This window comes from Coptis chinensis, chromosome 3 (assembly GCF_015680905.1).
Source record: "Coptis chinensis isolate HL-2020 chromosome 3, ASM1568090v1, whole genome shotgun sequence".
Taxonomy (NCBI): Eukaryota; Viridiplantae; Streptophyta; class Magnoliopsida; order Ranunculales; family Ranunculaceae; genus Coptis; species Coptis chinensis.
Window position 1 is genome coordinate 116,103,136 of NC_141458.1, and position 14,824 is coordinate 116,117,959.

General features: G+C 38.0%; 2 protein-coding genes across 3 annotated transcripts; one reads left to right on the forward strand and one right to left on the reverse strand.

Annotated features, from left to right (window-relative positions):
- The first annotated feature begins 572 nt into the window (after positions 1–572).
- LOC147513354 (uncharacterized) lies at positions 573–9,092 on the forward strand. Of its 2 annotated transcripts, XM_086596389.1 has the most exons (7): positions 955–1,092; positions 1,641–2,285; positions 2,814–3,128; positions 3,267–3,422; positions 5,750–6,084; positions 6,396–7,038; positions 8,194–9,092. In XM_086596389.1, the coding sequence occupies exons 2-7, from the start codon at positions 2,273–2,275 to the stop codon at positions 8,697–8,699; spliced, it is 1,968 nt and encodes a 655-aa protein (XP_086452515.1). In that variant the 5' UTR covers positions 955–1,092; positions 1,641–2,272; the 3' UTR covers positions 8,700–9,092. The 2 variants fall into 2 exon arrangements, with proteins under 2 accessions (XP_086452514.1, XP_086452515.1); XM_086596388.1 differs by lacking the exon at positions 1,641–2,285 and having other exon boundaries at positions 573–1,092.
- Positions 9,093–11,291: 2,199 nt separating this feature from the next.
- MAKR2 (membrane-associated kinase regulator) lies at positions 11,292–13,433 on the reverse strand. Its single transcript, XM_086596391.1, is given in 3 exon segments — positions 11,292–11,584; positions 11,676–11,879; positions 11,882–13,433. Coding segments are annotated over 3 exon segments (1,179 nt in total). The 5' UTR covers positions 12,747–13,433; the 3' UTR covers positions 11,292–11,474.
- Between the last annotated feature and the right edge of the window lie 1,391 nt (positions 13,434–14,824).

Consider the following 14,824-nt stretch of genomic DNA (forward strand, 5'->3'; position numbering starts at 1 on the left):
TCATAAACTGAGTTGCATGCTAGCATTTAGTCTAATGTCAAATAAGTTTGAAGATGGGTGCTTGATCTGATGATCTCCTCCTAGTCTCCTACCAAATTCAGTACCATGTTTACGTCAGGGAACTCAAACTAGACGAGTAGACGAGCCTTGTTTTTCGGTTGAAGTAGGCATGGCTTGGTTGTAGACTTGTAGTCAGTTCAAAGTCGAAACACGAACCATGTTTGTCCACAGAATCTCACAACTGCGTTTCCCCTACGCAAAACGCAAAACCGAAAACGGAGTATTCGGGTCATGGCCCGGGTTTAGTGTTGGTTTAAACTGGTCCTGGGTAAGGCCTGGTAGTCCGCACTCTAATGTAGTAACCCTGTAGACCATAGTCGACAGTTGACACATCGAAACACGCATCTCAAGGATACATCAAGAGATCCAAAGGGTGGGTGCACAAAGGAATATGTGAATTATTTTCCTCAACTACAGCCGCACCGGATAAAGTACTTTTGGATATAGAGGGACACGTGGATTGTTTACCCTAGCGAAGAAATACGGGTGTGTGAAACCGAAACAAACCCGCAACATTCGCAAATAGCGGTCTAGTATCGGATTAGAGTTTCCGATTCCCGAAAACTATAAATACTTCCTTGTTCTTCTCATTTTCTAACCCTAGAAACCCCTATTTTCCAGCGCTCCTCTCAACTCTCTACTCACTTCACACTTGACCAGTCTCAAATCTTCCAGAAGAATCTAAATAAAACTTCACAAACCCCAAATTATTTCACTGTTAATCCGATCTGAAACTATGGATTTGTTGTCCTCATGTGACAGCGACCTGCAGCGAGGCGTAAAGACTGCGCCTTTTTTCGACTTGTTGAAAGGAGTTTTTGGGTAGAGATTATTTTGATGGTTTTGTTGAAAAATTTAGTATTGATTATTGTTTATTTAAGATGGAAGCGATTGAATTACACCTTCCGGCGGCTGTTGAAGTGTCGGGGTTTGGTAGAGATGGAGTTTTAGCTAAGGAAGGTGGGAGATTGATAGCTAAAGATCATGTTTTCGGACGATTCCCAGTTACTAGAGGAAGTACTTCTAGTAGTGGTAAATGCTTATTCTTGGCCTTTGTTTTTGTTAATTAATCTGTTTTATGTGTTGTTGCTGTTACTGTACCATGTGATATGATTTAGCCGCTAAGGGGATTTACTTTGCTGTAATTTAAAGTTTCCAGCTACACTTAGTTATGGAGTATGAGTTTTTATACACAACAAACTAACATTTGGACAGATTTGAAAATTTTAGTGAGGGTGTCTACCTGGAACTGCTCAATATTATGAAACAGGGAATCACAGGAAAAATAGGCTTTAATTATTTTAACTAGGCAAAATAGGGAAGTACATATGAGTCTGAGTGTTTGACTAATGATTTTTTGTTAAAAAATCGTGAATCTCAGTTCAAGTGTTCAAACGCCTGACGCCCTGACAATATTTGTTCTTCCCAATTTGAATAGAAATTGTTTCAGACAAAGTTTGGTGTCTGTTGAGTGTTGTTGCCAACTCTTATTAGATAGAATTTCTTGAATCTAAACTTAAAAGTATGGCGTATGGTTTTGGTTTATGGATTCCTCAACAAGGTTCGGTACTTGGTTGCAGGGTGACACATGCGTGCTCACACTGGTCATGGTTCACCAAGTATGAAATGTTGGAAACTGCACTTTAAAGTATCAGCATGTTTAACAGGTCTGTTCCGTGTCGGGGTGGGGCGTTCCATAGTAGAGACTTGCTCATCATTAGGTAAATTAAGATGGTTGCAAAGCGGGTGGTAGTGACGTGTGCGTAAAAGCTTTGGTTACAAAAGTGACTACAGTACAATTATAAGGGACTTAGCTGAGTAAAATGGGGTCGTTATGTGAAAACCTGTGTACACTAGGACATGTTTGCACGTTTATGTATAACTAAACAACAGGATGGTCAATGGAGGGAAAAGGGTTTACTTGGTGAACGGAGAGGATTACAACCCCCAACAAATTTCCATGCTTATTGCTAAGGTTGGAAGCGGTGGATATTACGTTAAATTTTATAGTTGAAAAGTTGTGAATTTGATGATGACAAACTATTTCCAGTTTGAGTATTCTATAGGTCAATCTAAACAAACTCTATTTTCTATGGAGAAGTGGAACTTCAGGTTTGGTTGGTGTTGATCTGCTGGGATGGAAATACAAGGTTACCTGTAGGATGTACATTGATGTTTGTGTGCTCACGCGCCTATTGCATTAGCAAGTATAATGTGTTCTGTAGGTAAGATTGGTTTACTTAAAGGTCGTGGTTAAGGAAAAGGAGGTTTAAGCTTTAGCGAATTATGCTCCTGTTTAAATCCAGCTCTTCTGTTTTTCCTTCTGTTCTTGCGTTTGTATTGCTCGTTTTATCAACTCAAAATTGTTTATTAAGTAAAAAGTGGGAATATAAGAACTTGTTCAATCATGGTCACAACATATGTTTTTGAGTGGATTTTGAGAATCTCAACTTCTTTCCTGCTTTTACTTGGATTAGTGTCATGCTTACTATTGTCCGTAAAACCAAGTTTTTTTTATCTTACCTCTGATGTTTATTTATTTGGAGCTTGAATTGGCCAAAGGGTAATTCCAGTTATGGATTTGATTGTATTTTACCAACTTCATTCTGTTTTACCTTCTCATAACAGGTGTGTAATAACTGATAGGACAATTAAACTATATGTTCAAAGACTTCTATCACCTCCATATACCTTGTGCTTAAACACGTCTTCATAACTTTTATCTCAATGCTACTTGGATTTGTTTATGACAGATAAGACATGCAGAGTGACTGTTTCCGAACATAATCCGGTTTCAAGAAACAAAAAACCTGATGGACTCTGCATGTTTCACACTTCACTTCCTAATTATGCGGATGAAACTACTGCCCCCCATAATGCTAAGCCGTTGTTCACGAGCAAACAACTGCAGAGAAAAACTGGAAAAGCACTAAAAAATAGCAGCTTTTCTTCCAAGAGACCAAGATCTGAACATGGCCGTCAGGGTTCCATTAGCCAACTAGTGATGAGTGATTGCAATGCCATAACCGGGAAGCATAAAACAGGTCTGACAGAAGGTACTTTTGCAGGTATCTTTTCATCTCTCTCTCTTTCTAAAATTTATCATATATATTTTTGTATATAATAAATATTATGGTGGTTTTCCTTTCTAGCTTGTTTAACTTTCTACTGATGATTTCTGGTCTCTTATGTGGTATTACTTGTAGAGAAGTATCCTGTGGTTGGACAAAAGCATAGCCTAGATGGGAAACGAGGTGATAAGAGAAATTATAGACCACCTACAAAGACTAAAGTGGACCCTTTCTTTTCAAAGGCCGCTGTGGTCAACTCCAGTTTATCGGCAGGAGGGGGCAGCATTCTTGGTATGGTACCATTGTACTTGCAATGCTTTTGGCTCTCAATGTCTGCTATGAGATATCACTTGTGTTATACACATGCACATATTTACATGTTCAGCTTGACCTTCAAAACATAAACAAAAAACATTGTTCCATTTTTAATGTTGAGGCACTGGACACTTGTTTGCTTGGTGTATTTTAACATACAAGAAACAGCATAACTGTGTTCTGGGAAATTTGCTCTGTTATTTGTTTCCCCAGTTATTATGTTTGCTTTGTTTTGAAGAAAAAAAAAACCTAAGTTACATTGACACGGACACATGTGTCCTTATCCGACATGGATATGAAGTGTCTGACACAGTGAAATATTTTTAAAAAAAATGAGGTATATCACATACAATATGTGTCCGTGTTGTGTTCGACACGGACGTGGATGTGTATCCGACATGGATTATTTTTCAATTATGGTGTGTCCATGTAACATAGAGAAAAATCTAGGCATTTAACCAATTGACGCTGCAAAATTTTATCAGTAATTATTTTATTTTATAATTTTTTTTAATGAAAATCTTGAGGTTAAGCTCAGGGTCATTTGCGTATATAACTATTAATTGATACTTGTACTAGTAAATGTTTATACTTTAGTGTCTATAATCTCATGTAGTTATTGGTGAATTTGGGGAAAAAAAAATACTTGAGTGAGGTGTGTTTACCTCTTTAGAGATTAAACGATCCCTATTAGGTTATGTTTTGTTCATCAAAACACCTAGTTCTAAACCCCATTAGTCCTTCTTCTCCTTTTTCTTTTCCGTAAGGATGCTGAAAAATGAAGTTGTTCCATTCACAGATCCATAATTATGTAGAAGTTTAATAAGCTGCAATTTGTTTGATTGAACAAAATATCCGGTAAGATTATTATGAATTTTTTTGAACCTTGATTAGTTTGGTATCTATTTTCCCCTTGTCTACTGAGAAAGTCATTCTCTTTTTACTGTTTTTATTGGGCTGAACAAGCGCAGTTTGTAAAACATGGTTGGCAGTACAGCTCTAAACGTTTAGTTTAGTAATTACTGCCAAAAGTGGGTGCAGCTCTAATAGTCCAAGGAATGTGCTATGATAGATCTAGCACAACTAGTCAACCAGGTGGTTTGAGTATCTATTGTAGTTCATTCTTTTTTTCTAGGTTACATTGACACGGGTAGGTGCGTCCGTATCGGACACAGTAAAATATCAAAATTCGAGGTAAATTACATACAATGTGTCCGACACGGACATGTGGATACGTATCTGACATGGATTTTTTTCAAAATATGGCGTGTCCATGTAACCTAGCGTTTTTTTGCTTGTCGAGTCTTGCTGGGATCAATGAAATCAGTGCGGCTGACTGAGTGGGTGGGACCAAAGCTATCTAGGAACTGATGGTGTGAATGGAGTTGGGCTGTTCTGTGCTGCACCAATGGTTGTGCGGCGTACCCAGGCTGGATATCTAACCAAGGAATCACATGTAGGCTTCCCACTGCCTTTTTCTGACAAATGAGAGATCTAATACTTGCATAGCAGGGACAAGAAGATCCAATGCAATTGATTGATAGAAGTGGATGATCAGGTAGTCTCTTCCCGTTATTTAAAATGGTAGCGAATAAGGTCCAGTGGGAGAGAAGGTCAGCTCTTGCCCCTGCCAGTTAATGGTGATGTATTGGAATTTAGATTTTGCTTTTGCTGCTGCTTTCCTTCAAAGAGAACCTTCGGCATTTGCTTCCCATTAGGAGGTGACGAGATGGATGCTAAACCTGTCTCAGAGGCAATTTTGGTCCATGCCATGAGATCCAAGTCCGGAGTGATCAACTGTCAGGATTCGGACATGTCTACTCTGGAGCGACCAACTTATATAACTTTCAGAATTTGTTATGATATGTTTAGAAGTTCTATATCTGTAAAACTATTCAATATATTATCTATTAGATTTTTAAGGGTCCTCCGTCCTCGGTTGTCCTGCAATGGGATGATATTATCTTATTAGGTTATTTTCAATCACTTTGTAGGATTTTGTAATGACACTTTCTTGTTGTATGACTTCCATCTATACTCTATAGTTAATTGTCAAGAGTATCTTCTTTTCTTAATTGGATTTGAATATATGGTGTGACATTAATCAATGATTATGGTTAACAACAGAAAATATGGAAGTCCTTGACACCTTTTCCTCGTCTTTAAGTGTAAAAGGATAATGTTGTGTAAGTGGGGCAATGTGTCTGTAACTTCACCTTTTATTTCTGAGTGTTCTCCTGAAAGCTATTGTTGTAAGTTGTACTCACCAGGAATCATGATTGCACTTGGAATATTTGTATCAGGAATATATGGGCTCAAGTCAGGTAATCATGATGTTACAGAGCATGTAGATGAGCTGTCATTGAATGACCTCCTTGATGGAAGCTACAAATATCTGGGTTTATGCCAAGATAAAGCAAAGAAAGCAGCAAATACTAATGAAAACCTCGTAAATACATTAAAAAAGGCCTGTTCTATTCTTCAGCCTTGGAGAACTGTACAGTCACAAAATGCTGGTGAGCTAGGTAGTAGTTGCAACAGAAAAGTGGATGCATTGAGCTCTGGCTCTTCTGTAGCAAGCAGAACTGACTGCACAGTACGAGATAACCACATAGGAGATTTGGCTTTGTCTAGCAAGGTAAGTTTTACATAAAAATGTTAAGATACAAAATATAGATGTTGAGGAACACAAGGGAGTAGTCCACCATGCCAAGGAAAACAATGTGGATACATTTTTTTTTTTTTTTTTTTTGGTGAATGAAATTATTTAATAAGCTCTTTCTAGATAATGTGTCCGTGTGTGTCCGACACTGATTTTTTTTAAAATATGTTGTGTCCATGTAACATAGGGTAGATCATAGGATTACTGACTCTATTTACTTCCAGAACATGTATGAGGTGGTCATATTTTCTGGTGTGGTACTCACTCAGTTTGTTACAAACTTTCAGGACACTTGTACGGAGTTGAAGTCTTCCCCAATATATCAGCCTGAAGACATTCTAGAACGATTGGCTCTTCCACCAGCCAAAGATTTGGACGCTCTTCTACTTGATACATCCAACTCCAAGCAACCCCTGTTAAGGAGCATGACTGATCTACGGTTATCCAAGCCAATGTCGTTTGGAGATAGCTTGCCACCCTTTTCTTGGTCTCATTACTCGAATGGGCCTTCCAGAAGCACTATTGATGCAGGCAAGTTGTCTAGTGATAGGAGCAGATGGGCAAGATTAGGGAACATGGTCAGCTCTCTTGGCGATGCTCCAAAACACATAGACTTGGACTATTTGTCTTGTGATGATAAGAATTCCATTAAGAGTTCGGAGGCTATAACTTCCCACAACCCGGTTCAGTTGTCACAAAACTGTTTGGGTTCTTTTGATTGGCAGCTGAAGTTTGGTCTTCCCGTTGAAAATTTGCTCAGAGCACCCAAAGCTGAGGGTGAGTTCAGGTATCCTGAAAATGATTTGGTTTTAGCAGGTCCATCTCTGAATCATCAAGAATTTGAAAGGAAAAGAAATTCTACTGAATGCTCAGTTGGTGCCAATGACCAAAATCAGTGGCGTTTGCATACACCAGAGAAACTTGTTCATGGTAAACTACCTGTCTTCTTTGGTATAAATGTTTGTTTCATTTTTAAGTCATTTATTCTAAAATAAATATTTTCATACATATTAAACCCCTACCATTAAACCACCTCCCCAGGTGAGAGTAGGAGTTGATCCCAGAACCCTGGGTACAACCTCTTAATCCTTGGCGCTGGCCGCTAACTTTCATTCAATTGATTTATGCTTTGTCTAAAATTGGAAGTTTCTCTTGGTTATGTTATTTCTTTGTGTCATGCCTGGAGAAATAAGGTTCATGGCTACAAGAATAATCTCTGCACCAACATATAATTGTTTTATAAGTAAGATTCTGACGGTCCTCGAATAATAAGCAATAGATCTGATCCATTCACATTGGAGCTCTGTTACATGGGTACTTCATATTTTTGTGCCATGTCAGCATGTCCGACGCACGACCCAGATTCGACACCGACACTTCTAGATAAAGAGGTGGAATGGTGGAGGATAATGTACCTTAAATAAGATATATAAGGTATGACCCAAAGAAACATAAACCATTAGAATTGAAATCCTGTAACGACAAAAAATTTACGATATTTTTTTACTATATATCCTTCCTGTCGAATAGTTTTTTTTCACAAAAAAGAAAAAAATTAAAATTAAAATAAATATTAGATTATTAGCTGTATCCACGAATCTGATTTTTTAGACATGCCGTGTACGAATCTCCGTACCGGTGTCTAAATCCGACACTTGTACTTGCACCCATGCAACACAGCATTGGAGTATTCAGTTTCTGGGAGCTGGGACAAGCAGACCTCAGACATTTTTCCTGGTTGGTCTCTGAAATGGATATAATATGTTTTCAGTGATATTCACTCTCTTTGTTTGTTGTTATACTTGTGAAGCTTCAATACTTCTGTTACAAATTGATGTTCTGGACGGTGCCCTGTTCTAGTGGTTGGCCAACCGGTTGATTGACTATGTAGATAAATACTTTATCCACGTCTATGGTCTATTTATGATTATGGTCTTCAGACACCATTCTGTTACAATTCTTATGTTCGCAAGTTTGTGTACTGCTGTATGTTTTCCTAGTTTTATTAATGTTTTTTTTTTTTTTGGTTGATGAGATTAAATTTTTGTTGCTAAAGTTACTTTTTCTGACTCCTTTTCATGACAGCTGGGCATTCTCCAAGGCTAATGACTGCTGCTCAAACTCTCTATGATATTGCGAGACATTCCACTGCAGGCCAGGACACCAGAGAACTCAGATGGCCAAAGAAACCTTCTCAAAAGGCCATGAAAGCTCGCAAGCCAAGATCGACAGGGAAGACAGAAGGTTTATCAGGTATACAACGGCTGCCATTGGGGCGTAATACAGTTGAAATAACAGATAAGACATTACCCTCAAAGAGACCAAAGTACTCGAACAATAGGAAAATGGATATCAGCCGTACCAATCATGTAGGAAGGGCACCAATAAAGTGGGCTATTCCTACATCAAGTAGATCCCCTCCTAGCAAATCAGAAACTGTTGAAGCCAAGCAGTCAAGTTCAGGTAGTGTAAAACCACTTGGTGTGATGCCATCATACAAGCACGTGTTGGATAAAACCTGCGATAGTGAGCTGAGGAAAACAGTGTTATTGGATTGGGGGGGTAGAGGAAGGAGCAAGAATGAGTGCTGAGCAATATTTAATCCCTCTCATAGCTGATCGCCTCCAGGAAAATAGATATTACCAAAAAATGCCTCTCATGAACCAGTGGAGGAATGCTCAACAGTTGCAATTTGTACAATGTCCTGCAGATCGAGGAATCTTTGTTGTACCTGTCTGTTGTGTGTAATTTATGTATTGGCAGGATAGATCGAGCCTATGTTGTAACAATAAATTAAAAGTGCAAATGTAGTTCTGGTGTAATGCGTCTTCTAGTTAGGTGGGAGCTTGTTTGCCCTGTGTAAAGCATTGAAGTGGGTACTCATATTCCCCATGTTGTTTGTTCCTGACATTTTTTCCACTACACAAAGTCATATATCCTCTCTTTTTAGGATAATTATAAATAGTCGTAAATCCTTGGCCCAAGCACTTTGCGTAAGGCGTTTTCTAATGGCATTGATGCACGCAGGAAAACAACGGTAAATCTATGTATCTTGAACAGGGACAAAAACTACTGTGCTGCTTGAACATTGACAAAAACTACAATGTGACTAGGGAAAGTTCAAGCTTTTTATTACTGAATTTGAACGTTAAGGGTTTACTTATTGATTGTACCTTTTTAAGATTAGTGTGCATTGAAACCATTGATATGGTGTGTGGGGCTCCACTGGGGGTATATAATAAAAATTTTAGAAGCAAGAACCACATCGGTGTACTTTATATTTTATTTTCCTGATGTTCATACAATCCAACCATTTTTTGCCATGATTCGAAGTACATTTTGTTCAAAAAGCCCTTCCCATCTATTATAGAAGGGTATTATAGATTATAGAAAGGGACCCGAATCCAAGACCAACAGATCCCGCTCGCCCTATGCCTAAAGCCAACAAATACCAATGCCCCAATAAACGGCTTTTGTGGTTTTTATCATTGGATGCACTGGATGTGCAGGGCAGTATTTGATAGTTTGATACCATATCATTTTTGAGAACACACCCCAATCCACTTAGAGATCGATGGCATCATCAGTGAGAGACTGTATGTCACGTGATTATCATTGTTCCTTACAATAATTAACGTCTTTTGGGGAGACCCCAAGTGAAATAGACCAAAATACGTTGTATGTAGCTGAATTTCTGTTCCCACAAAACACTTGGAAAATCGATGCAAAACGTAGCGCACCACGTCTTCCGTATTTGGTATATCAATCTGATTAATCATCACGTGGTTACTGTTACAGTGTTTACTCACGCTGTATTCATTGACGACGACTACGATATTAAAAACAAAAATCGCCTACGTGTCAAAAGGATTTCATGGAATTTTCACCAAAATCCAGCACAAGAACTTTATGTTTTTTTTTCGCTTAGGGTATGTCGACCGCTGTACTTTTTTGTCAAATATATTGGGGAACTCAAAATTTCTCAACAAAATTATCTTCTATAGAGTACAGACTATATTCTACGCAAACAAGCTTGTCGAACCAGTACTTGTATTGCAAATAGATGGACTTCGATCGTGATTTAAGTCTTGGAGACACATACACTGAATTTCTATATTTCTATAATTTGGTATTTTTTCATTTTCAAAAGAGACACATACACCAAAAAAACACCAAACCAAATACAGCCAAAATTTGGTGCAAAAATTTTGGAAAGAAAAAAAAGAAAAAATTTGATAAAAATTTGGAAAGAGAAAAAAGAAAAAATTTGATTTGAGACATTGCGCAGTTTCAAAAAAACTCCATGGATTTGGATTTTTAAGATTTTAAAATAGGCTTCAGTAACACGGTTATGAAAAAACTGCGTGTGCTACATGATGCAATTTATCCAAAACTGTAATTTCAAATATTTGATGTTATTCTTAAAATCGGTTGGTGTTTTTTTTGGTTTGGTGTTTGATTTGGTTCAAAAATTTAGTGTTTTCTTAGTTTCTTTCTCTTATAAACTCTAAAATTCTTTTTTAAAATCAGAGATATATAACTGAAAATTAGGGTAGCAATTTCTCAATTGATGCCGATATGTGCGAGTTGGCCCCCACCAAAATTGATGATAGCTGAACGTCTGAAACAAAAGCTTGGATTATACCTTGTGTTAATACTTAGTACAGCTTAATCAACATCGAAAATTAGCTGGACTGATAATCGAAAGATCTGTTACAACTTACAAATATGTCACGTAGTATCATTACTCCACAACAACCACCTTCCATTCCTGTAAGTCTACAACAAAGAGACAAATCGCATCTCCACGGGTACGATCTCTTGAGAGAGAACAAGACAATAACAAAGATTTCACACAGATCGATGAGAGATAAATAGAGGATGGGACTTATAAAGTTTATAGAGACAACCCCACTCCCCCACCCTACCATTCAACTCCGCTGACTCTGACTCGTGACGCATGCATTTACTGACTAGTCCTTTTTGATTTGCAGAGCGGGAAAATCAAGGCTGTTTTCATTTCTCTTCTGACTTGAACATTACCCATAGTCTTGAACACCAGTGAAGGTGACCTTACTTGCACAGATTGCTTTGCAAGTTTACAGTATAGACCTGGAAAACTTATTATAGATTCTCGACTTATTGACTAATCTTTATATCCTTTCGTTTTCACATCCACATCGGAACGTTTCAATGACTCCTTGATTTCATTATATCACACTTTATCAGCCACATAGAATCGTACATATAATGGATCCACATTGAACTATTTACTTCTGATTAGTAGCTCTAACCTTAACATTGTCTAATATATGTGCTACCGAGTAAGATTTTACAATAAACACAAACAAATCCTTCAATTTGCCTCAAATTTTGACTCGCGATTCATCAAGGGAGGTTCTCGACGAATTAGCTACCTTTGATTTCTCGTGCGATGGATCACTTGCACATCTAGATAGTGCAGAAGAGTCTGATTCTGAAAACACAATGAAGTTTTTTTGAACTAAATATCAACACATTGCTAAAATTATTTCACCAAAAAAAACTATGCAAATTAGAATTTATACCTCTAGAAGCAGTAAAAGATCTTTTGCAATGAAGAATAGCACTTTGGATTCCATCTTGCTGCTGCAAAAGTGAATCATCATGTCTTCTTGATTGAGTAGCCATTGAAGAAGAAGGAACAGCAGCTACAGCTGAAGAAGCAGATCTACTCTTCCCCAAATGTTTTCGTACATTTCTCAACCCAGCCGTTAAATTTCCCTCCTTTGATTCTTAGCATTAACCACATTACTACTCGTAATCACTTCCCCTTCCTTCATTTCTCCATCAATCTTCTTCGAAGGCGAAGCTAACGGTGTCGGTGAGCTCAAGTTACTCATTAACTGACCAGAAAACCCTTTCGAAACTCTGAAGTTGAGTTGCTTCACCATCTTTAAATACTTGTGTAATGAATCTCTGGAAACAACTTTCTTCTCTTCTGAGGAAACAACAACCTCTTCCGATTTGATTTTGTTATTGGAGTTTCTTGAACTGTTGTCTCTAGTGAATAGTGAAACAATTGGGACTTCTTCAACTTTAAATTTCACTGTGAAGGATTTTTTGGTTGGCTCTATTTTCTCAGATTTTGGTTTGTTCTTAAACCCTAGCATTAATACACGGAGTTTAGTAGCAGGTTTTAGAAACGAACCAGGAAATTGAAGCTTATTATTATTAGAATGTGCTGAATCAGTTGATGAGTTCAAACCACTGAGTTCAGACGATTCAAGCGGAACGAAACGGCCTTTGAAGAAAAGATCATCAGAAGGAGACAGTGTAAGATTCGGGTCGGTCCGGTTGCCAGTTGAACCGGACGAGTCAACGGTGAAATCCATTGACTCATTTTCTTCACCTTCATCTTCTATTTCACTCTCGCTTGCATCACACTCTTGTTCTCCTACGTCATCAGCTGGAACAGTGAATTCCAAGTCGAAAAATGGCCCATCATCGTCGTCGTCGTCTGTTTCGTCTGCGACGTGGCGGATAGTGGTGGTTGGGTTGGTGTTGGTGTTGGTGTTAGGAGGGGTAGAGCGTAAGTTTGTTTCAGCTGGGCTACCACTAGTTGTTCTCCAGTATTTGAGCAAGCTGAAAACCTCCATAGTTGGGAGAGCCAGAGCGGTAGAAGTGAAAAAAATGAGTGTTGGGGGGGTTTTGGGGTTAGGTGGTTTTAGCTCTTTTTGAGGCTGGGGTGAAAGAAGAGAGAAAAGGAGAAAAAGTTGGGTAAAGAAGGCTTTCTCTGTTCAACATATAAAATGATGTGTTTTTTTAATTTTTTTTCTTGGGGTGCACTGTGAAGTACTGAAAATGGCTTTGGCAGAAAAGCAGAATGTGGAAGCTTTTTTCCGCAAAGAAAGAGAAAGGGGAAGACCAGTTTTGGGGTTGCTTTCCAGCTTTGATTTTTCGCAGCTACTACAGTTTTATGGCATCGTCGTATACACTAACGTGGTATACAGAGTACAGACTACAGAGTAGTCATGTGACACCAGTCAGCCCAGTCTTATTAGTGTGACAGAAGTAAAAGAGAGAGTGCAGATCCTGTACGCTTCATTTTGAGAATATTACTTTAGCATCTATGTTTTACACTTTTACCCTTAATCAGCAGAGCATCAATTGTGAAGAAGTAGGTTATGAGTTTTGATGGGTGTCTACTGTTGTGTGTAATTGAGCCTAAACAGATTTGATGTCCAGCTCTCTATCATCTAAATTCTCCCAACAAGAGGGAAAGTTGTAAAATGTTCATCAGCTAGTGTTATGTTACAGTGCTAATTATAAGACTTATTTGTTTGATTGAATTGCCTGGAAATGATATGTGTTTATACAATTTTTTCGTGTGGAATTCTTCGAGTAGGTAGATATTCAACTCAATTGTTAGTATATAAGCATACTCAAAGTTGGTGAGTATGTTGAGGGCTTCAGGCAGTTTGTCCAAGTGTGTTAAGTTAAAAAATACGTCTCATTTACTATTCCACATACCTGATACGTGATACCTCTATTTTAAGTATTCTGTTGGAGGCATAAGGCGAAACTTCCTAAAAGAAAGAGATAGATACAAATACAACAGAGATTAAAGACTAAAGACAAAAGATTAAAGTGGCCCTAAAAGGAAAAGATTAAAGAGTCAAAACAAGACACAAACAAAGTTTCTGGGAAGTGGGGCTCGGACGAGATTCTGTACAATTTCAACTCTTTCCCTTACTCTTTTGTCAACAGTAACGTCGCTCTTAAACAATTTTGTAAGAAAATCCAATGTACACACCATTTGCTCGATCATGCGGACGAAAAATAGTCATATCTGTTGGGGATATGGAGCGAAACTTGAAAGCTAGGTGCAACCCTTTCCCTTTGAAAGAGTTGCAAGTTCGGCAGCCACCAAATGTGTGAAGTCTTATCATTCTTATGGCACCCTTACGAAGTATGTGGACAATGCTTTGATAAGAAATGCCCAACGAACGAAAAGTCATGCTGTATACTTATTTGATGTACTTGAAAATGACTCTTCACCGTAAAGCTATACCCTCATTAATCATAAAACTTAATGTTTTTGGTTTGTCATAAAAGATGGACCAAAGCTAATTGTTAAATCTTATGGCATTTTATTTCGTCCGTATGGCCTTATTTTTCAAAAAGAATAGGATAGGGATTATCATTGCAAGCCTATTGGACGACCACCATCAGGAATTTCTTGTGCTTCGAATTCTACACTCAATCATACTCCTGATGTAAGACATCTTTTCTTACTCACTCACGTTATAAGAATACGAGTGATTACGTTGTTGTATAAAAGAGGATCTTTAATGGGGGAGACCTATGAATACCAAACACCAAATTCTTAAAAGTTTAGTAAAAATCATTTTTAGTGGTGAGACCAAACCAAAAAAATATTAGAAATACACACCAAACCAAATATTAAATGAGCTCATATTTGGTGTTTAGTTTGATGTTGTATCAAATGTACGATACGGTATCAAATAAACTACGCAGTTTTTTAAACACCGCGTGGTCCTGTGGGCTGTTGTGGGTTTCTTTGGCACGGTTTTCAGAAAATAGCATGGGCTTCGAAACAACGTAGCCTTTGGACTAAATTGTACGACGCGGTATTTCAAACACCTCATGGGCTTTGGGCTAAACTATGAGCTTTCTAGTTTGGTATTTCAAAAATTGTTAAACAAATGGGTTG

What these genes read in the sequence shown, in the direction of transcription:
- LOC147513354 (XM_086596388.1), top strand. Translation starts at nt 942, where the DNA reads ATGGAAGCGATTGAATTACACCTTCCGGCGGCTGTTGAAGTGTCGGGG. An exon ending in GACAGAAGGTACTTTTGCAG is followed by an intron (nt 3,129 to 3,266) that starts GTATCTTTTCAT and finishes TATTACTTGTAG; the next exon opens with AGAAGTATCCTGTGGTTGGA. An exon ending in AGGAGGGGGCAGCATTCTTG is followed by an intron (nt 3,423 to 5,749) that starts GTATGGTACCAT and finishes TATTTGTATCAG; the next exon opens with GAATATATGGGCTCAAGTCA.